Raw genomic sequence first — 22,095 nt, 5'->3', positions numbered from 1 at the left:
TTTGCTTTTGGACTTGTACCAAACTTGAACTACATTATATATTCATTTGTTAAACCTCAGCAACTGTTACAATATGTAGAACCTTTAGAGATATTCTGAAATTAATTTCACAATGCAATACATTATTTGACATGAATGAATACAAATTACCCTTGTGGGGAAGGGATTATATCTACCAACTCTGCTATATTGTACTTTCCTAAGAACTTCGTATAATGCTCTGCATACAATAAATACCAGATTGATTGATTTACACATTGTTCAAAATGTCAAATGAGTATAAAATTCATTACTTCAACCCCTCCAAAAAGCCACTGCTTAAATTCATGATTTTAATACAGACAGAATGGAAAGTATTAGGAAGCCCATTCAAATTAATCAAAACAAAAATAAATGAAAGAGCCTGAGGTGTACTCTTCAAGAAAGAGGAAATAATAATTAAAAAAACCCCAAGTATTGAACACTGGTGATTAATCCATGGTAACTACATAGTCTCTTCCAATTTTCATTAACACATAGTGAGAATATATTTTCTGAAGTCTCTGATTTCTAAATGGCAGGAAAGACCTACGCTTGTGTTTGTGTAGATTTTCACTAAAGCAAAATGCTAAGTACTGAAAATAATAACACTCATTTACCTAAACAACAGTGCAGATGCTCTTATTGATGTAACAGCACTTTTATTCATTCATAACTTAGAAGAATCTTACAAATGCACCAAATTATTAGAATTTCTTTGTTAGAAATATCCCTCCCCTACAGTTGCTATCTCCAAATGGAAAACCTGGATTGAGTGCCAGCAGTTGCCCTGACACTGAGATTAAGGCTACAAAGCTCATGAGGGGAAAAATATAAAATCCCACCCATTTGTAAAAACGCAAATGAAGACCAACAGCTCCGGCTTACAGCTCTGTCATGACGGCTGTGTCCAAGACTGATGTGGAAGCCCTGCTCCTCCAGTGAAATTCAATTAGGAACAGGAAGCAGTTGGAAGGACAGCAAGCAGTCTAGAAACCAGCTGGAGGTGGCCGTCCAGACCTTTCCCTGACGAATTTTTTCTGGGCGATACTTAGAGAACACATCATAAATGATGTACTGTGTACAGAACTGCTGGTCAGAATTGGGTTCCGCATGGTAGGCGACAGTATTGATGGTCTGAGTCACGTCGCTGTCTGGCTTGGGTTGACGGTTGAGGATCTGGCCTCCAGCTGCTCTAACCAGCTCTATGAGGTTTTCCTTTGGAGGGTGGTGAAAAGTCCCCAGAAAATAAAAGTAGCAGCCATCAAACAGTTTTGGCAACTGGAAGCAAAAAGGAAACACTGTCAAGCCAACTCTGAGCACCAGGGGAATTATGGATCTAGTAACCATAAAATGTAATTTTTCAATTAAACACTTTCAAACTGTAAACAAGAACGAACATCATTAAGTATGGATTTTACAACTAGGCTTAGTTGAGCATCAACTCATTATACTTGGGATTCTGAAAACTGTATATTGACTTAAAAGTGTTCCCTTGCCTTTTTTGTAATGACATATTTTCTATTTCCTCCTAATAAGAGTACTCCTTTAAAGAGTACCTTTTGCTCTTTACTCAGGAGAGGAGTTCCTGAAAAAAACATGGAAGGGTACACTATAATTTCTTAAAACCTTAAAATTGAAGTGAACTATCAACTTGTAAAATTATTATTATTAATAATAATTGTTGTACTTGTTAAGCTCTTACTATGTGCCAAGCACTCTTCTAAGCACTGGGGTGCATACAAGCCAATCGGGTTGGACACAATTCCTGTCCCACATGGGGCTCACAGTCTCAATTCCCATTTTATAGATGAGGTAACTGATGCACAGAGAAGTGAAGTTAGTTGCCCAAGGCCACTCAGCAGACAAGTAGCAGAGCCGGAATTAGAACCCAGGCTCTTGCTCTAGCCACTACGCCATGCTGCTCCTCCTATGAAACATACAGCAGGTCAAAAACCTTTAACCAAGTGGCAGTTATAAGTCTTCTTTGAAAGACCTCCCTAATATCGGAGGCTTAGCTCAGATTTTCAAAGGTTTATGGGAATATGCAAAATGACATAAATCAATTAATAGTGCAGAATTACTACCATTTGGACTTCACCGTTCATCGTGACCATTTTGCAAGAACAAAAGACTGAAAAAGTGAACAAATGCCATTTTAACTCTGTTATCTGTATGTGGGGCAAAGGGCAGTAGCCATTCCATCAATACTCATAAAGACTGCAGCATTGTATCAATACTAATAAAGAAAATACCAGTTGTTCTCGATTGAGTCTACTTCTCTGTGGGCCATCGGAAATTTCAAATGATTCCTCTTGTTCACAAATTCTGCTTTCTAAGCATGCTTTCACCCCTGGAAAGAAAATAAAAATGATCAAGATCAAGCACACAAATAATTACACCATTTTCTGGGCACAGAAGTTACAAAGTTTTTGTACAGTAGCAACTGGCTATAATGCTATCTGAGAAGTGGAGAAATCAATGATCCTGAAGCCGAATGCAGCTCAGAGAGGTAACAACTCAGAGCTAGCATCCTAGCTGAAATTCTTCAGGTCCAGGAAATGGCAAGGTCAGCTTTCCTAAGAGGTAATGTTATAAACCAGGCTTTACTATAATTTTTTTAATGAGTAATTTCCTTCAGTTTTTGAAATTGTTTCATTCAATCCTATTTATTGAGCGTTTACTGTGTGAAGAGCACTGTACTAAGCACTTGGAAGGTACAATTTAGTAATAGAGAGAGACAATCCCTGCCCGCACTGGGCTTAAAGGTCTACAGATAGGGAAACAGACATCAAAACAAGTAAACAGGCATCAATACAAATAGAATTATATAGAATTAAAACTAAGCTTACTAGTCCTAACACACATAAGATTGATTTCTGGAAAAGTGAAATTTTTTTCTATAAAAAACAGAAGAGTCAATTTTATTAGGGTTGGGGGGGATTCAGATTTTTGTTTCCCATGACAACAGGATGAAAGCCAGCTATTTTATGTGGAACAGTAAAAAGTGGTAGGATGATTCTCTTCCAGCAATCTAATATGGAAAGAAAAGTAAAATATCCAAGGCTTGAACTCTTATTTTGCTCTTTATCAGCTTGAGATAAGGAGGAAGGATTTTGCCTAGGGAAACAAGAGATCCCTTCTCATGAGGAACTAGTGAAGGACTTCTTAGTTAACCGGATACTAGATTAGAGGCCCTTTATGATCTGGCCCCTCTGAGCAACATTCTTTGGTCAGCAAATGGCTTCCACTGAAACCTGGAAGCTCTAGATTATTTGGAGTTGAGTAACTTGTTGGATCAGGGTACCTGGGTTCTAATCCCAAATCTAGTACTTCAATCACTCAATCAATTAATGGTATGGATTGGGCACTTACTGTGGCAGGACACTGTGCTAAGTATTTGGGAGAGTACAATACCCAAACCAGCAGGGTGATCTCGGTCAAGTCAACGTGCTTCGCTTTTCTCATCTCCCAAATTGGGACTTTGGATACTTGTTCTCCTTCTCCTTTAGACTGTGCTCCCCAAATGGCACAAGGGTCTGTGTCTCCTTACCTTGTATCTACCCCAGTGCTTACTACGCCATGTGGAACGAAGAAAGTGCTTAACAAATCCCACAATTATATTAGAAGGCTCTGGGTGCAGAAACACACATCTGTTTCAAAGCATCCTATGGTAGCTTAAAGACCTTCACAAAAACAATCAATGGTATTGATTGAGCACTTAGTGTGTGAAGAGCATTATACTAAGCACTTGGAAGGGTACAATATAACAGAGTTGGTTGACTAAGCTTGCTGTGGGCAGGGAATGTGTCTATCAACTCTGTTATATTGTACCCTCCCAAGTGCTTAGCATAGTGCTCTTCACACAGTAAGCGCTCAATCAATAACATTGATGATGATGACGACAGACATGTTCTCTGCCCAAAAAGAGCTTCGAGTTTAAAAGGTCTGAGGTTACTGCTTCACAAGCCTAGGCGACTTGCTCCAGAACTGCAAAACTGACGTAAGGCTGGGGTGATTCAAATTGGAACTCCAAGTCTTAAGATGGAACTGCAGGGAGAAGGGAAGGTTTTATCTTTAGATCTCTTCCAAATCATCATGAAACTGCTAACCAAATTGAGATTCTTTAGTATTTTGCTAGTGAACTGAAGGAGCACATATTTTGGATTACAGATTCCAAGATGCATTTTGGGTACTGTAGCTTCAAAATAAATATGATATTGAAGGAGTTGAAAAAGGATTTAAAATGGAACATCAAGATTCCTTTTGACAGTCACTTTCCTCATTGTAAGCGAAGCTGCATAAAAACAATATCAGTAGCACATGTCAACTTTACTGAAAATGCTAGTTCATTAAAGCTATTTTGTAGGCACGTCTTTTTCTTTCCACATTTTCAACCACATTCTCTCTGCTTCTGAGAACATTTTCATTAGTGGAACATCTCCTTATCGTATAAACTTACTGCACACAATTAATGTGTTTCCTGCTTTGCTATCTTGCATTCTGTAACTATATACACATTACACTATATACATATGTACTATACTGCAGTCTGAATACTTTCCATTCCTCAAAAACCTCCAACAGCCCCCCTTCTCACACTAAATCGAGCAGAAACTCTTTACCACTGGTTTCAAGGCTTTCCACCGGTTTTCCTCATCTAATATATGAGCTCTTCACCCACTGGCACTCTTTGCTCCCAGGATACCTGGCTCTCAATTCTCCCACCATTGACCCCTCATTAATTCTGGTCCCCAAACCACCCCTTAACACACCTCTCCCCAACTACCACACCATAGATCGCCCCACCTCCCCCAAGATGCCTTTTTTATGGTGCCCATTAAGTGATATTTTCTTTTTAATGGAATTTATAAAGCACTTACTATGTCAAACACTGTTCTAAGCACTGGGGGTGGATGCAAGTTAATTAGGTCAGACATTATGCCGTGTACCACATGGGACACACAGTCTAAGTATGTCCTGGGAGGAAGTATGGATGTGGTGCTGTCTACAATGATGGGAAAGTAAGGGAAAGGACAGGGTTTGGTTGGGAAGATAGAGAGTTCTGTTTCAGACATGTTAAGTTTGAGGTAAATGTAGGATATCCAAGTAGACAGGAGGAGAGGCAAAACTGCAGAGAGGGAGAGAACTCAGAGCTGGCGATGTAGGTTTGGGAATCATCTGTTTAAGGATGGCAGTTGAAGCCATGGGAACGAATGAGTTCTCCAAAGGAGCGGGTGTAGATGGAGTATAGAAGGGGACCCAGAACTGAACCTTGAGGGACCTCCACAGTTAGGGGAAAGGCAGAGGAGGAACCCATGAAAGGGACTGAGAATGAGCAACCAGATAGATAAAGATGAGTTTGGATAATGTTTCCAGGAGAAGGGGGTGGTTGACAGTATCAAAGGCAGCTGAGAGGTAGAAGAGGATTAGGATGAAGCAGAGGCTGTTGAGTTTGGCAAGAAGGTGATCTTCTGACCTCTGACCTCTGAGAGGGAGGTTTCTTTGGAGTGTAGGGAAAGGAAGACAGATTGGAGGGGGTCCAGGAGAGAAGTGGAGGAGAAGCACTTGAGACACTGGGTGTGGACAACTTGCTCAAGGAGTTTGGAGAGGAATGGTAGGAGGGAGATGGGGTGATAACTGGAGGGAGATATGGGATCAAGGAGGGTTTTTTAGGATAGGGAAGTCTCCATCTACACCCACTCCCTTGAAGAACTCAATCGCTCACATGGCTTCAACTGCCTCCTCTATGTGGATGATTCCCAAATCTACATCTCCAGCCTTCATCTCTCTCTTTCCCAGCAGTTTCACATTTCCTCCTGCCTTCAAGAGATCTCTACTTAGATGCCCTCCCATAGCTTCAAATTTAACATGTCTAAAACAGAACTTATCTTCCCACCCAAACTCTGTCTTCCCCCTGAATTTCCCATCACTGTAGATGGCACCACCATCCTTCCTTTCTCACAAGCCCATAACCTTGGTTTTATCCTTAACTCCTCTTTCTATTCAACCCACATATTCAATCCATCACTAAATCCTGTTGATCCCACCTTCACAACATCGCTAAAATCCACCCTTTCCTTCCTATCCATACTGCTACTACATTAATCCAATCACTTATCCTATCCCACCTGGATTACTGCATCAGCCTCCTTGCTGACCACCCAGCCTTTCCCCACTCCAGTCCATACTTCACTCTGCTGCCTGGATTCTCTTACTACAATTTTTCAGGCCTCTCCTCAAGAACTTCCAATGGTTGCTCATCCACCTCCACATAATAATAATCCACTTCTTTATGGTATTTAAGTGTTTACTATGTGCCACGCAATGTACTAAGTGCTGAGGTGCTGTACTAAACATCAAACAGAAATCCTCACCATTGGCTTTAAAGCACTCAAATCACCTGGCCCCCTCCAGCCCCACCTTGCTACTCTCCTACTACAACCAGCCTGCATACTTCACTCCTCTAATGCTAACCTTCTCACTGTACCTCAATCTCATCCACCTTGCTGCTGACTTCTCACCCACATCCTGCCTCTGGCCTGGAACGCTCTCCCTCATATCCGACAGACAATTACTCTGCCTAAATTCTCCCTCCTCATATACGACAGACAATTACTCTCCCTAATCTTCAAAGCCTTATTGAAGGAACACCTCCTCCAAGAAGGTTTCCCTTACTAAAACCGCCCTTTCCTCTTTTCCCACTTCCTTCTGCATTTGGTCCCTTTCATTCAATCCCCTCCCAGCTTCATAGCACTTAGGTACATATCTGTAATTCATTTATTTATATTAATGTCTGTCTCCCCCTCTAGACTGTAAGTTTGCTGTGGGCAGGGAATGTGTACAACACAATATAACAAACACATTCCCTGCCAAAATGTGTTTACAATCTAGGGGGAGAGGCATATATTAATATAAATAAATAAAATAATTACAGATATGTATATAAGGACTGAGGGGGTTGGGGCGAGAATAAAGGGAGCAAGTCAATGTAACACAGAAGACAGTAAGAGAACAAGAAGAAGAATCCCCAGCTCTGAGGTTCAATCAAGACTATCCACTTAACCAACCAATGGTATTTATGGAGTGCTTATTGTGTGCAGAGCACTGTACTAAGCACTTTGGAGAGTACCAAGTTGGTTGACATGTTTCCTGCCCACAAGGGACTCTATGCGGAAATGACTGTCTTTATGCCGTGTTCTAGTTCCTCAGTAGGGAAAATATTTCTTCAAAATACCTCTTTTAGCTGAGGTGTTCTACATCAAATAACTCCATTTTATGAGTTCTTGAGCAAATACAAGCCATTTCTTAAATTCAGAAAGGGTTCACTGGGGAAATGTGAGCAGAATGACATTTTTAAAAATGATGCAGGTAGCCAGTGGAGTATAGACTGGAGAGGGGAGAGACTGGAGACAGGGAAATAAGCGAGGAGACTGATGTGGTAGTCAAACTGAGATATAAGTGTACCTAGATCAGTGTGGAGGGGGTGAATTCTGGAAATGTTTGAAGGAAGAACAGATAGAATTTTGTGGCAGACTGAATAAAGGATTAAGGGTGAGGGAATAGTCAAGGATAATGCCAAAGCTATGAGTTTAAGAGATGGGGAGGATGGTGGTATTGCTGCTGTATGGAAAAGGTACGGTGGATAAGTGGATTTGGGAGGGGAAATGAGTTCAATTTTGGACATATTGAGTTTTAGCTTACAGCTTAAAGTCTGATTTTTAAGTGCTTACTCATCCTAAGATGAATTACTAAGTGACAAGTAGAGAATTTCAACATTCCACAGGATAACCTTTTGGATCTTTTTAATATCTGGACCTCTCAACCATGAATTACCCTAACCCTCAGGACTACAAGCTCCTTGAGAGCAGAAAGTGTGTCTACCAACTCTGTTGTACTCTCCCAAGCACTTAGTACAGTGCTCTGCACACAGTAAGCACTCAACAAATCCAATTGATTGATTGATCCCTTCTTGGGTCTATTGATTTAATCTGCTGATTGAATGAATTTGTAGCTTGAAACTTAAATTCTTTCATTTTGGTTTCATTGTGCATGAAAACAAAATTCACTGACCCAGAGCAGGAATTAGGTCCTCCTGTGTTATATAGCAGGGTAAAGGAATATAAATGCTAGATACGAAGAAGGAGTAGGGCAGGGGCTTAAGGCTTTTTTTAGAACAATGTTGGACACGTTACAGAAGCAACAATAGAACCAAGGAAATTAATGACTTGGCAGATCACTCTATAGCAAATATAAAAGACATTCCTATTTCCTATTTTATAATCATCAATTAGTTGATTTTTATTACTAAAAACTCTGCTTCCTTTTAAAAATCAAACTGCCCCTAGTTTTTGCCACCTTCTTTTAACACTCACTTCATGTTGGAATTTTGACTGTCAATTTTTCTTCAAGGAAAAGTGCTGCCTTGTCTGAGAACCTTTCACTGCTGTGCTTCACTGATTTAATGCATATCCCATTGCATGAAGGACCCTTAAATCCTTCTATAATTCTTTCAAATAATGTTGACTACAATGTGGGACATATCTAAACACTAGGGTGGGTGTCAAGGAGGTCAATAATTACATGGTTCTTCCAAGTGTCTTTAGCCAAAGTTGGAGTCAGAATGCTGGGTTGGATGAACCACCAGTCTGACCCAATTGTATCAACTCAATCAATCAATCAGTGGTATTTATTGAGTGCTTACAATGTGCAGAGAACTGTACATAGTACCATAGAGAGAGCTTGGGAGAGTACAGTACAGCAGAAATAGCTGACATGTTCCCTGCCCAATAACAAGCTTATGGTCTAGAGGGGTAGACAGACAGTATACTCTTTAAAATACAGTCAAGCTCTTTAGACTTGAAAATTTGTTTTATCAGGAAAAGACAAGCAATGAAAATATTACTCCTTATTTAGGCTGTTACAATTTGCAAGGCCTAGCATTTTCACCTGGACCAGCTTGACATTCCAAAGTGCTTGCAACTCCAATATTCCGGAAACCTTGTGCCCCGTGGAATCACTTCCAGGTGTCCTGGCGGATTGTGGACCAACGCAAACCAATCTATACTTTGTGTATTACTGCAAAAGGTCATTTTTTGCATTATGAAACAGGAATGGGGACATGAACGAGAACAAGCATCAAGAAATCCTTTTTTGAGACAAATGTTCCAGCAGTCTGAGTCCAATTATTTGTTGTAACACTCCTTAACTTGTAACGACTCAGAAGAAGACTAATAACAGAATCGGGTGAGAACAGATGGAGCGGGTGTTGTTAATTATAGCCACTTAGCTGCATTGGACCCCATGAGTTATTACTGGAGGTTCCCAGTAGAGACTAGGAACAGTTGTTCTTTAACAAAGGAGGTGTGCCTCCAACAGCCAAGAGTGTACTAATAAGTATTTTAATAATAGATTAAAGTATAAGATGCAAAACAAAGTTAGTTGGAACAGGGATTTCAGCAAAGTAGGCATTTATTACAAAATCTTAGCCTCAAAAAACTAAAGTTCTAAAATTCCCTTGACTTAAATGTCATCTGCTTCACATAAAATAATTTTAATCACTAAAACCTTAAGATTGTCTTTGAACATCCAAAATAAGAAAAATAAAGTAATTCTCTGCAAATATTGAGCCTTCTTTTTAAGCAATCAATCAGTGGAATTTATTGAGTGCTTACTGCGTGCAAAGCACTGGAGTAAGTGCTTGAGAGAGTACAATATGACAGACACATTACCTGCCCTCAACGAGCTTACAGTATAACAGCAGACAATAGCGTCCAGTTTGCTTGGGATAGTTCTGGAATTTGGAGGCTGTGCTAAGGTTTTTGGATCAGTGGCCTGATTTGGCTCTGGTGCCCACTTTACCATAAGCCCCACTCTAGACTATAAGCTCTCTGTGTGGAGGGAATGTTTCTAATATCTCTGTTATACTTCTACTCTCCCAAGCATTTAATACAGTGCTCAGCACAAAGTAAACACTCAATAAATACGATTGAGTGATTGATTGACAGGTGTTCCTGTTGGAATTAACATCAAGCACAGACCTTCATTTTAGTATGAAGTAACGTTAGGGCACATTTTCTTCTGCCTCCTACAAACCTCAGCTCTCCTCTAGGCTGTAAGCTCCTACAGTCTACCAACTCTATTATATTGTACTCTCTCAAGCACTTAGTATAATGCTCTGCACAAACCAAGCACTTAATATATACTGACTGATTGACTGATTTGCCCATCAGCCTTCCTGGTACTGCCCTAAAACCTCACATGAGACTGTAAGCTCGTTGTGGGCAGGAAATGTGTCTACTGTTGTATTTTGCTCTCCCAAGCAATTAGTACAGTGCTCTGCACAGAGTAAGTGCTCTATGAATACAACTGAATAAATATGGTAGAATGGCAGCTGAGGTAGAAAGTCTCCGGCGGTGAGGAACTGGAAACAGCAGCCAGCAGCTCCCACCCTGAGGCTCAGGAGGACAACACTCCCATCGCGGGACCAGAACAGTCCCAAGGATGGGGACTGGGAAAGTTAAAACATCGCCTCCTTCCCAGTGAGCTCAGAGATTCCCACTGTGACTTGGGCTGTCCTCCCTTACTCTGGATCCACTGAACCTTCCCACCCAATTCCCCTGGCCAATAAGCTCTAAGATATCCCAGCCAAGACAATTCTCTTCTTCTCATCAGATTAAAGCATTTCTCTCTTGGGAAGATTGTTTTGCAGCTGATGGATAGAAGTAGTTTTGGGTAAGAGTTTTGATTGGCATCCATTAAATGGGGATACATTATTCTGCATGCCGTCACCTAGTGATGTTCAAGGAAATGCACTGAAGCAGAGAACATCAGAAGCTGATTAAACCAGCCAGGGCACACTCCGCAGTACCCTGATAATCTAAACCCATCACCATCGGCTTTAAAAGCACTCGGTCACTTGGCCCTCTCCAACCTCACCACTCTACTCTCCTATTGCAACTCAGCCCACACACTTCACTCCTCTAATGAGAAACTTCTCACTGTACCTCGATCTCATCTATCTCGCCGCCAACCTCTTGCCCACATCCTGCCTGGAATGCCCTCCCTTCTTACAGCCGACAATTACTCTTCCTTACTGAAGGCACAACTCCTCCTAGAAGCCCTCCCTTACTAAGCCCTCCTTTCCTCTTCTCCCATTCCCTTCTGAGTCACCCTAATTTGCTCCCTTTATTTATCCTCTCTCCTAGGCCCAAAGCACTTTTGCACATATCTGTACTTTATTTATATTAATGTCTGTCTCCCCTCCTAGGCTGTAAGCTCGTGGGCACAGAATGTGTCTCTTTATTGCTAAATCGTACTCACAAAAGCACTTAGTACAGTGCTCTGCACATAGTAAGTGCTCAATAAATATGACTGACTGCGTGGAGTTCTCTTATCTAGCCTGCAATCCCACATCACCATTTGCCTCCAGAACATCTCCATCCAGATGTCCCAAAGGCACCTCATACCTAAAATGTATACAAATGAACCACTTATTTTCCCTTCTAAATCTCCTCCTCTTCCTTATTTTCCCAATACAGGCAATAACACCAACACCCACCTTCTTCCAGAAGCCCCACAACCATAGTACCATCCATGACTTTTCACTCTCCTTTAAACTTATCTCTTCTGGGCCTCAGTTCCCTCATCTGTAAAATGGGGATTAAGATTGTGAGTCCCAGGTGGGACAGGGACTGTATCCAACCTGATTTGCTTGTATCTACTCGAGTTTTAGTACAGTGCCTGGCTCATAGTAAGCGCTTAGTAAATACCATTATCATCATCGTAAACTCTTACACTCAATCTCTAACCAAATCCTCAACATCTTTCAGATCCAGTTGCTTCTCTCCACCCAAACAGCTAAAACATTGGTATAAACTCTGCCCATTTTGCAGCTAGATTCCTCTATCGTCCCTCCCACTGTTCTCTTTCTCCCTCCAGTTCCTCCCCTCTCCAATCCAAACTACCGGCTCCTGGATAGATCATCTTCCTGAAGCATCCCTTGACAAACTTATCTTCGCTCCTCAAAACTCACCACCAGCTCCCAATGTCCCAGGTCCCATTAACAAAAGCTCTTCACAACTGGCCTTAAGTCTTGCCACCAACTCCTTCCATCTTAGATGGCTGCTCTGTAGCCCCCCCAACTCACTCTCTTCTATTTTCCCAAACTAACCTTCTAACCCATATTTCCCTCTCAACTTTTCGGCCTCCATCCCTTCCCTCACACTGTTCTCCCGGCTTGGAATTTTCTTCCTTCCCAAATCTAACCGACCACAGCTCTCCCCATATTCAATGTTCTCCTGAAAACCTCCACCTTCAACACACCTCCTCCAGTTAATTCCCAGCATCCCAAGCCATATAACCCATCTCTAGCACTTATGTACTGACATACCACATTCTCAGCCTCCTAGTACTTATGTACATAGCTGTATTTTATTTATATTAGTGTCTGTCTCTCCCTTTAGACTGTAAGTTCCTTGTGGGGAGGGATCATGTCTGCCTGATCTATTGCACTGAGCTCTCCCAAGTGTTTAGTATAGTGCTCTGCACACAGTAAGTGCTTGACACATTGATCAGTTAGCTCCATCCTCAACACTTAGATGTGTGCACACTTGAACATTCAAATATTCATTTGCAGTTCTCTAAATATTTTTATGTCTGGCTCCCTCATTACAGTTTAAGCTCCTTGTGGGCAGGGAATGTGTTACTTGTTTGGCTGGTACTTCCCAAGTGCTTAAAACAGTGCACTGCATTCAGTGGGTGCTCAATAAAATGTACTTCTACTGGTTGGGACTGGAAGTTTTTCCTTCTGGGAGCTGGCCAAGAGGTCTCATAGTCTATTTAACCTAATCCCTACTGAGAGTTGGCAACATCAGTGATCTCCTCCAGAACCTGCCTTCACCATAACAAATTTTTCATATGGTATTTAGTAAGCACTTACTATATGCCAAGCAGCATAATAAGTTTTGGGGTGATTACAAGATGATCAGGTTGGGCACAGTCCAACATGGGCCACATGGATCTTACTATTTAAGTAGGAGGGAATGTAAAAAAAGCAAATGCATCTTAATTAAAATGTTGACTAAGTCAAATACTCACACTCAAATTTCAGGATCCAGCATCCACTGAGAATACCAAGCATACATTTAATGGTTCGCTGGACTGTGTCACCAGGAACGATAATGTGACTTACTAGGATATAAAATGAAGCAGTATAAGAAACATAAACCAAAATACCTTAATAAACTGACCTGAATCCCCTCTGAAACCTACAGTTTTTATTTAATTCTTATTACCACCCTCCCTTTCAGGTTTTTCATTTTGGTCATATGCATGAAATTTCAATTTTCAAGCTACACAACTTAAAATCAGTCTCAATTTGACATATTGGTAAAGAACACTTTCTTTTTAATTACAGTGAGAATCACAGAGCATTACAGAAAGGGATATCACTGTATTAATTCAGTACTGCTTCTAGCAAGCTCATCTCTTGGTTTTACAAATTTTCCTATTTAAAAAATATATGCGAAGCCTTTAACTTTACATTGCTTAATTATCAGTAGAAATATTTCATAATTCCTGGAAGAGTCTAAATTTACCATAAGCCTCAAAACATAGATCCCAGAAGCTCAAACTCCAAGCTGAAGCTATTCCACTGAAAAGCTTGCCTACTTGAAATTTCTACAAGAAAATACTTACCTGAACTGTTAAACTCAACACATCTCTTAGCCTTAAGAATCACCGCAAGGTCGTTTAGCAATTCCTGTTGACTGGAAGTGAGGCCACTGCCCATCAAAACAAGAGGGTAGTTTTTACGCTGGCTAGGGCTCACCTAAGGACGAGAAGAGAGCGTGCTAAATTCTACAACTTTGACGTTAAAATGAAAGTGAATACTGGCACCAATTAGATTAGTGTGAATTGTCTTTGGGCTGGATTCCGTCCTACCTAGTTCCCACCAGCAGCTATGAATTCTTATTCAGCTTTAGTTTCATCCAAAGAAACATGTCTTTTGCTGCACTCCTCCTACAAATATTTACTCTCTTCTGTGCAAACACTTAATCTGTCACTCTGCTTGTTTTCTCCAAATCTTGCCCCCACAGTTCTGTAGCGGTTATCTCATAATTTATCAAATTCCAGAAGCTTTAAGTATCAAGGACTACCACACACCATCCCAGAGCAAATAACCTTTGGGGACACAACAGATTAGTAATATTATCCAAAAAATTGCTTACAGTATTTTGAAAATGCACATCACAAGCTTGCTGGGTGAAATAGTTTGCTACACAAGATAGGAACATAAGAAGCAGCATGGACTAGTGGAGAGAGCAGGGGTCTGGGAGTCAGGGGACCTGGGTTCTCTGTCTGGCTTGACCAAGTGACTGCTATGTGACCTTGGGGCAAGTCACTTAGCTTCTCTGTGCCTCAGGTTCTTCATCAGTAATTGGGGATTCAATACCTGTTCCCCCTTCCTCTTGAGCTGTGAGGACCATGTGGGAAAGGGACCCTGTCCCACCTTCATTCATTCATTCAATCGTATTTACTGAGTGCTTACTGTGTGCAGAGCACTGTACTAGGCACTTGGAAAGTACCATTTATTGTCTTGTACCTACCCCAGCACTTAGTACAGTACTTGGCACATAGCAAGCACTTAACAAATACCACAATTCTTGTTAAAAATATTACTATTAATAGCAGTAGTTGTTGTGAAAGATGAGTCCTGCCCCCTTTACGAATCCCAGCATGGCCTAGTTAGTGGATAAGACCACAGGCCTGGGAGACGGAAGGATTTGGGTTCTAATCCCAGCTCTGCCATTTGTCTGCTGTGTGTCCTTGGGCAACTCACTTAACTTCTCTGTCCTTCAGTTACTTCATCTGGAAAATGGGGATTAAGACTGTGAGCCCCATGTGGGGCAGGGACTGTGTCTAACCTGATGATCTTGTATCTACGCCAGCACTTAGAACAGTGCTTGACACACAGTAAGCCCTTAACAAATACCATCTTTATCATCTCTGGCTTGGCTCCCCCTGAATCTGTGTTAGTGTGGGACAGTTGCTGGGACTAGGAAAGAGTGGGAGCGAGGACCTTGTTGTCAGGAGTTTTTCCCTAACACCGTCTTTATCAATCAATCAATCAATCAATCAATCAATCAATCATATTTACTGAGCACTTACTGTGCGCAGACCACTATACTGCATGCGGAAGCAGTGTGGTGAGAGAGCACGGGCCTGGGAGTCAGAAGTACGACTCCGCCATTTGTCTGCTGTGCCTCAGTTGCCACCTCTGTAAAATGGGGATCGAGACTATGTTCGACATGGACTTTGTCCAAGTTGATTTGCTTGGATCCATCCCAGGGCTTAGTACAATGCCTGACACCTAGTAAGCAGTTAATAATATCTGTTATTATTAACGTAACATATATACATATTATAGCACGTATCCATCACATAACATATTAATATAGCAAATATTATTATACTGTGTGTTTGTAGACTACAGTAGTTATGATAGACATGATCTATGCCCTTTAGGAGCTTACAGTTCAGTGAGGGCTACAGATACTAAAAAAAGAAAAAAAACCTTTTAGGGATTTCTACATTTGTTTCCCCCACTGAAAGCAGGAACAGTGTATTGCATTCAGTAGGTGCTCAATAAATAACATTACTAAAGGGTAAGTACCCTAAGTGTGGCTCATTATCATTTGCCATACCCAATACAGATTATTTCTGATCTTCAAGGAAAAGTTCAGATCTGTAGTTTACCTAGTTCTTGAGAGTTGCTAATGAATTTAACTAGAAGTGAAAATGGAAATTAATGAGATCTAAAATTAACTCAGCATAGTTTTGAAATGCTGGAGAAGTATAAAGGAATATGACTGATTTTTAAAATGTAAACTGGAAAATCAGATTTGCAAATTTGCATCAGGCTCTCAAAATACCTTACAAACTGTATGATACTTTATTTTTCTTACATTAAAATGCATTCATTTTTATCTATGTGGCTAGCTTTGAAAATTATGAAATCCAACAAACCAAGTTATTTAATTAAAAGGGGATAACTTCTGATGGGACCAAGAAAAGTGCACAAGCTTTGCAGCAGAAATTATACACCAGAGAGTATCAAAATAATCCAAGGAAAATTTATGTCAATAACTTCACCTTTAAAACAATTGATTATGGTTTGGCAAAAGTTGATGGACTGAAATGCTACATTGTCATGCTTCAGGAACTGGAATATTTCATGCAAGACACTTCAGCAACAAACAATCGATAGTATTTATTGAGCCATAACGGTGTGCAGACCATTGTATTAAGTGCTTGGGAGAGTATAATACAACAGAGTTAGTAGAAACGTTCTCTGCTTGCAATGAACTTACAGCATAGGAGGGAGACAGACATTGACATTAATAAATTCTGGATATATACATAAGTGCTGTGGGGCTGAGCATGGGGTGAATGCCAAGTGCTTCAAGGGTACAGATCCAAGTGCATAAATGATGCAGAAGGAAGAGGGTGTAGGGAAATGAGGTCTTAATCTGGGAAGACCTCTTGGAGATGTAACTTTAATAAGACTTTGAAGGCGGGGAGAATGGTGGTCTGTTGGATATGAAGGGGAAGGGACTTCCAGGCCAGCGGGGGGATGTGAGCTAGGGTTCGGCAGCGAGGTAGATGAGATCGAGGTACAGTGAGTAAGTTTGTGTGAGAGAAGCAAAGTATGCGCACTGGGTTTTAACAGGAAATCAGAGAAGTACGGTTGGATGGGGGCGAACTGAGTGCTTTAAAGGAATGGTTATCTATCAATCATTCTTTGAGCACTTACTGTGTGCACAGCACTGTACTAAGCGTGTGGGAGAGGACAATACTGCAGAGTTGGTAGAGCTGTTCCCTATTCACAAGGAGCTTACAGTTTAGAGGTGGAAGAAATAATATAAAAAACATAAACATATGTGCTGTGAGGCTGAGGGAGGGGTGAATAAAGGTTGCAAATCCATGTGCAAGGGCAATGCAGATGGGAGTGGGAGAAGAGGATATGAGGGCTTAGTCGGGGAAGGCTTCTTGGAGGAGATGTGCTTTTAATGTGGCTTTGAAAGTGGGGAGAGTGATCATCTGTTAGATATGAAGGAGGGTGTTCCAGGCCACAGGCAGGACGTGGGCAAGAGGGTGATGGTGAGATAGATGAGATCGAGGTAGAAGGGCTAGGTTGGAATTAGAGGAGCAAAGTGTGAGGGCAGCATTGTAGTAGAAAAGCAGCAAGGTAAGGTAGGAGGAGGCAAGGTGATTGCTTTAAAGCAAGTTGTAAGGAGTTTCTGTTTGATGCAGAGGTGGATGAGCAGATGAACTGGAGGTTCTTGAGGAGTGGGGAAATATGGACTGAACACGTTTGTAGAAAGGTGATCTGGGCAGCAGAGTGAAGTTTGGAGGAGAGAGAGGAGGCAGGGAGGTCAGCAAGAAGGTGGATGCAGTAGTCAAGGTGGAATAGGAAAAGTGTTTGGAATAACATGGTGGCTGTTTGGATGGAGAGGAAAGTGGGGATTTTAGCGATGTGAAGGTTGAACTGACAGGAACTGGTGACAGACTGAATATGGGGGTTAAATGAGAGAGATGAGCTGAAGAAATTGCCATGGTTGTGGGCTTGTGAGATAGGAAGGATCATGGTGTTTTCTTCAATCAGTCGTATTTATTGAGCACTTACTGTATGCAGAACACTCTATCAAGAGCGTGGGGGAGTACAATATAACAATATTACGGAGTTGGTAGACATGTTCTATGCCTACAACACGCTTACAGTGTAGAGAGTCAGATATTAACATAAATAAAATTTGGATATTTACATAAGTGTTGTTAGGCTGAAGAAGGGGTGAACAAAGGGAGTAAATTCAAGTGCAAGGGTGATGGAGAAGAGGGTGAGAGAAGAGGAAGTGAGGGATTAGTCAGGGAAGGCCTCTTGGAGGAGATGTGATTCTAACAAAGTTTTGAAGATGGGGAGATTGACTGTCGGATATGAAGAGGGAGGGTGTTCCGAGCCAGAGGCTGGACGTGGGTGAGGGGTTGGCAGCTAAATATAGGAGATCAAGGTACAGTGAGTAGGGTGGCAACAGAGGAGCAAAGTGTGGGCTGGGTTGCGGCAGGAGACCAGCAAAGTAATGTAGGAGAGGGTAAGGTGATTGAGTGCTTTAGTGCTGATGATAAAGAATTTCTGTATGATGCGGAGGTGGATGGGCAACCATTGGAAGTTCCTGAGGAGTGGGGAAATGGATAGAACATTTCTGTAGAAAAATGATCCAGGCAGCAGAGTGAAGTATGGACTAGAGTTGGGAGAGACAGAAGGCAGGAAGGTCAGTCTGGTTCCGATGGAGAGGAAAGTGCAGATTTTAATGATGTTGTAAAGGTTGAACAGACAGGATTTAGTGACAGACTATGTGGGTTGAAAGAGACAGATGAGTCGAGGATAACACGATGGTTATGGGCTTGTGAGACAAGAGACAAGAAGGAAGGTGGTACTGTTTACAGTGATGGTTTACAGTGACAGGAAAACCTACAGTGATGGGATGGATTAGGGGGTGACCAGGTTAGGGTGGGAAGATGAAGAGTTCAGTTTTGGACATGTTAAGTTTTAGGTGATGGCAGGACCCCTAAGTCTTGAAGGCAGGAGGAAATGTTAGACTGCTGAGAAGACGAGAAGTCAGGGCTGAAGATATCTGGGAATCATCCACATAGAGCAGGGAATTGAAGCTATAGGAGTGAATCAGTTTTCCAAGAGTATGGGTGTAGACAGAGGATAGGGTCTCAGAACCGTAGAAGATGGGAGGCTGATGAGGAGTCTGTGAAAAACAAAGCCCAAAACACTGCATTTTGAATCAATCAGTGACTCAATCAAGCGGATTTATTGAGCACTTCCTGTGTGCAGAGCACTGTACTAAGTGACTGGGAGAGTACAATACCACAGAGTTGGTAGAAACATTCCCTGACCACAAGGAGCTTACAGTCTAAAGGGGGATGCAGGCAATATAAAGGACTGAATGTAGAATACGGAAGGAAACTGAATTCTGGATCACCACGTATTCTAGAGCATGGACTCATATTAAAAAAGCCCACCTCATGGAGACAAATGCACTTTCTCTCACTGCAAAGCTACAATCCCTCAATGCATATTAATGGGATAAGTTAATTAATAATAAGCACTTTTCCTTATGTCCTGGGGCACCAGGTATATTCTAAAAGAAGCCCTGTGGATCTAAATAATTTTTCTTAAATTTCCTGCTCAGACCAACATCAGCAAGTACCAGCTGAACAGAATATAAATGTCATGTTGTATAAATCACGCAAATCACTGGGGCAGTTCAAGGTCAACAAATTGAACACAAATGTTTGAGAAAATTTCTTTTAACAATCTAGCTGGGCACACGGTTTAAAAGGTAGAGTTTCTGAAAAGACAATTTTCAGAGAGGGACATTTTCTAATTTTTAGGCATGGTTTTGCCATTAACTCGCATCTGAAAAAGTTATGGACACAGTGGCATAAGTGGTGCTATAAATATTATAATTCTTCTTGCACTGAAGATCAGATCAGTTCTAGACCAGAGGGATTGGGGAGGGGGGGAAATGGAGAGGAATTGACATCATTCTAGAAAGATTTTAGGTTATGCTTTATTTGAAGAACCCTCCCCACAAAGTTTTGAAGATAGGGAGATTGACTGTCTGTCGGATACGAAGGGGGAGGGTGTTCCGAGCCAGAGGCTGGATGTGGGTGAGGGGTTGGCAGCGAAATAGAGGAGATCAAGGTACAGTGAGTAGGTTGGCAACAGAGGAGCAAAGTGTGTGGGCTGGGTTGTGGTAGGAGACCAGCGAAGTAATATGGGAGAGGGTAAGGTGATTGAGTGCTTTAGTGCTGACGCTAAAGAATTTCTGAATGATGTGGAGGTGGATGGGCAACCACTGAGCAACATGTCCAAAACTGAGCTCCTCATCTTCCCTCCCAAGCCCCGCCCTCTTCCTGACTTCCCTATCACTGTGGATGGTACGACCATCCTTCCCGTCTCTCAGGCCCGCAACCTCGCTGTCATTTTTGACTCGGCTCTCTCGTTCACCCCACACATCCAATCCGTCACCAAAACCAAATCCTCATCTTCCCTCCCAAGCCCTGTAGTAGTAGTATAGTTGCGGTAACTGAGGTAGAGAAAAGTGAAGTGACTCACCCAAGGCAGACAAGTGGCAGAGCCAGGACTAGAATACAGATCCTTCTGACTCCCAGGCCTGTGCTCTGTCCACTAGGCCATGCTGCTTCTCCTGTGCATTTTCAAAAGTCTACAATGGGAGTTTTGTATATGCATATGATTTGGGGGCAATTTTCACTGGAGATGCTGACCTGGGGCTGAGGGCCTGGACTGCCCTGGGAGTAGCAGCTAAAGCCCCGCCAATCAACTTCCGAGAACATCTTCTGGACTAGTGAGATCAGGTCATGGGTCAAGGTTTATATTCCCCGAAGCTGCCGAGTGTCCAGTTTAACTCTTTCCACAAGCTCAACCAGTGAAGTTGAGCAGTGTGGCCTAGTAAAAAGAACACAGGCCCAGGAATCAGAGGACCTGGGTCCTAATCCCTGCTCTGCCATCTGTCTGCTGTGTGACCTTGGGCAAGTCATTTAACTTCAATATTTAACAGGTATTTAATATTCAATACCTGTTCCCCTATCCTAGTTAGGCTGTGAGCCCCATGTGGGACACAAAAATCTTGAATCTACCCCAGTGCTTAGTACAGTGCTTGGCATAGTATAAGTGCTTAACAAATACCACAATTATTATTATCATTAATTATTATGTGACTCACCTGAGGACTGAGCAACAGAGTCAATCATATTTATTGAGAGCTTACTGTGTGCAAAACACTGTACTAAGCACTTGGAAAAGTAAAATATAACAATATAAAAGACATATTCCCTGACCACAATGAGATTACAGTCTAGGGAGTGGCAAGAAGACTGTGAGGCAAGATGAGGCAAGGCAAGCACTAGCTACTTTTGTTGGGCCAAGAAAGCAGACAAATTATTTTCAGGATGATCCAATTCAACAGCAGGATCATCTCAACAGGAGAGTAGAGCTTCAGTAGTAGTGTCCAACCTATCTTGTATCCACCTCAGCGCTTAGTATTGTGTGTGGCACAAAATAAGCACCTAACGAATGCCATCATTATCATTATTATTTCACCCTTTGCTCCAACCTCTCTATTGGTGAACTATTTGGTTCACGAACAGGGCCCAAGAATCTAAGATGGAAGACTTCCCAGGCAATTAGGGATGGGGGTTGGGGGGACAGGTGGGATGGAGAGGGAGGAGAGAAAGTCAGTCAGTCGCATTTACTGAGCTCTTATTGTGTGCAAAGCACTTTACTAAGCACTTGGGAGAGTACAATACAACAAACACATTCCCTGCCCACAATGAGCTTACAGTCTAGAAGAAGGAACCAGGGCCATCTTGGTGAAAAAATGATTGAAGAAAGAAGTCATGTTGACCAGAGGGAAAAGTGGCAGAAGTGGCAGCATAATCAGAAGATGGGGGAGATTAGTCTTAGTCAATCAATCAATCGCATTTACTGAGCGCTTACTCTATTCAGAGCACTGTACTAAACGTTTGGGAAAGTAAAATATAACAGAGTTGGTAGACTCAACTTCTGGCTACAAATAGTGAGCAATTCAAATAGTGCCCGCCTAAAACTGGTAGTAGTCAAGTGAATTGGCTGGACTGGGCCCAGGAGGAAGGGAAAGAGGTGGCAGTCTGACTTTGAAGAAGTGAGGTGCAGATTTTAGGTATTTGTACACTTTTGCTATTTTCCTGTATTAATGTATTATTCTGTTATTTGAGCTTTACTCAATTAGTAGTATATATCAAGCCCTTCCTTACCGTGGGCACAGCACTGTACTAAGCGCTTGACAGAGTACAATACAACAGAGTTGGTAGATGCGCTCCCTGCCCACAACCAACTGCTTGTTCCAAGTTACTCTGGAAGCAACAACAATGCAAGGGCCATTTCAATTTCAAATACTTTGCTCTGGGCCCAGAGCCATAAACAGTTAATTAAGCATCATGGCT

At 41.8% G+C, this 22,095-nt stretch overlaps 1 protein-coding gene across 1 annotated transcript in view; it reads right to left on the bottom strand.

The window, feature by feature from the left end:
* Positions 1-663: 663 nt before the first annotated feature.
* Positions 664-22,095, bottom strand: part of BARD1 (BRCA1 associated RING domain 1) — a 135,632-nt gene continuing 114,200 nt past the window's right edge. Inside the window, exons 9-12 of the mRNA XM_029068966.1 lie at positions 13,717-13,849; positions 13,117-13,209; positions 2,274-2,371; positions 664-1,299 (exon numbers count right to left, since the gene is read on the bottom strand). Coding sequence (XP_028924799.1) covers positions 967-1,299; positions 2,274-2,371; positions 13,117-13,209; positions 13,717-13,849 — 657 coding nt within the window. The 3' untranslated portion in view covers positions 664-966. The remainder of the gene's footprint in view (positions 1,300-2,273; positions 2,372-13,116; positions 13,210-13,716; positions 13,850-22,095) is intronic.

The sequence above is a fragment of the Ornithorhynchus anatinus genome, chromosome 7 (assembly GCF_004115215.2).
Source record: "Ornithorhynchus anatinus isolate Pmale09 chromosome 7, mOrnAna1.pri.v4, whole genome shotgun sequence".
In the NCBI taxonomy this organism is placed as follows: Eukaryota; Metazoa; Chordata; class Mammalia; order Monotremata; family Ornithorhynchidae; genus Ornithorhynchus; species Ornithorhynchus anatinus.
Note: the sequence above shows the minus strand (reverse complement) of the source record. Positions and strands in the feature narration are given on the sequence as shown.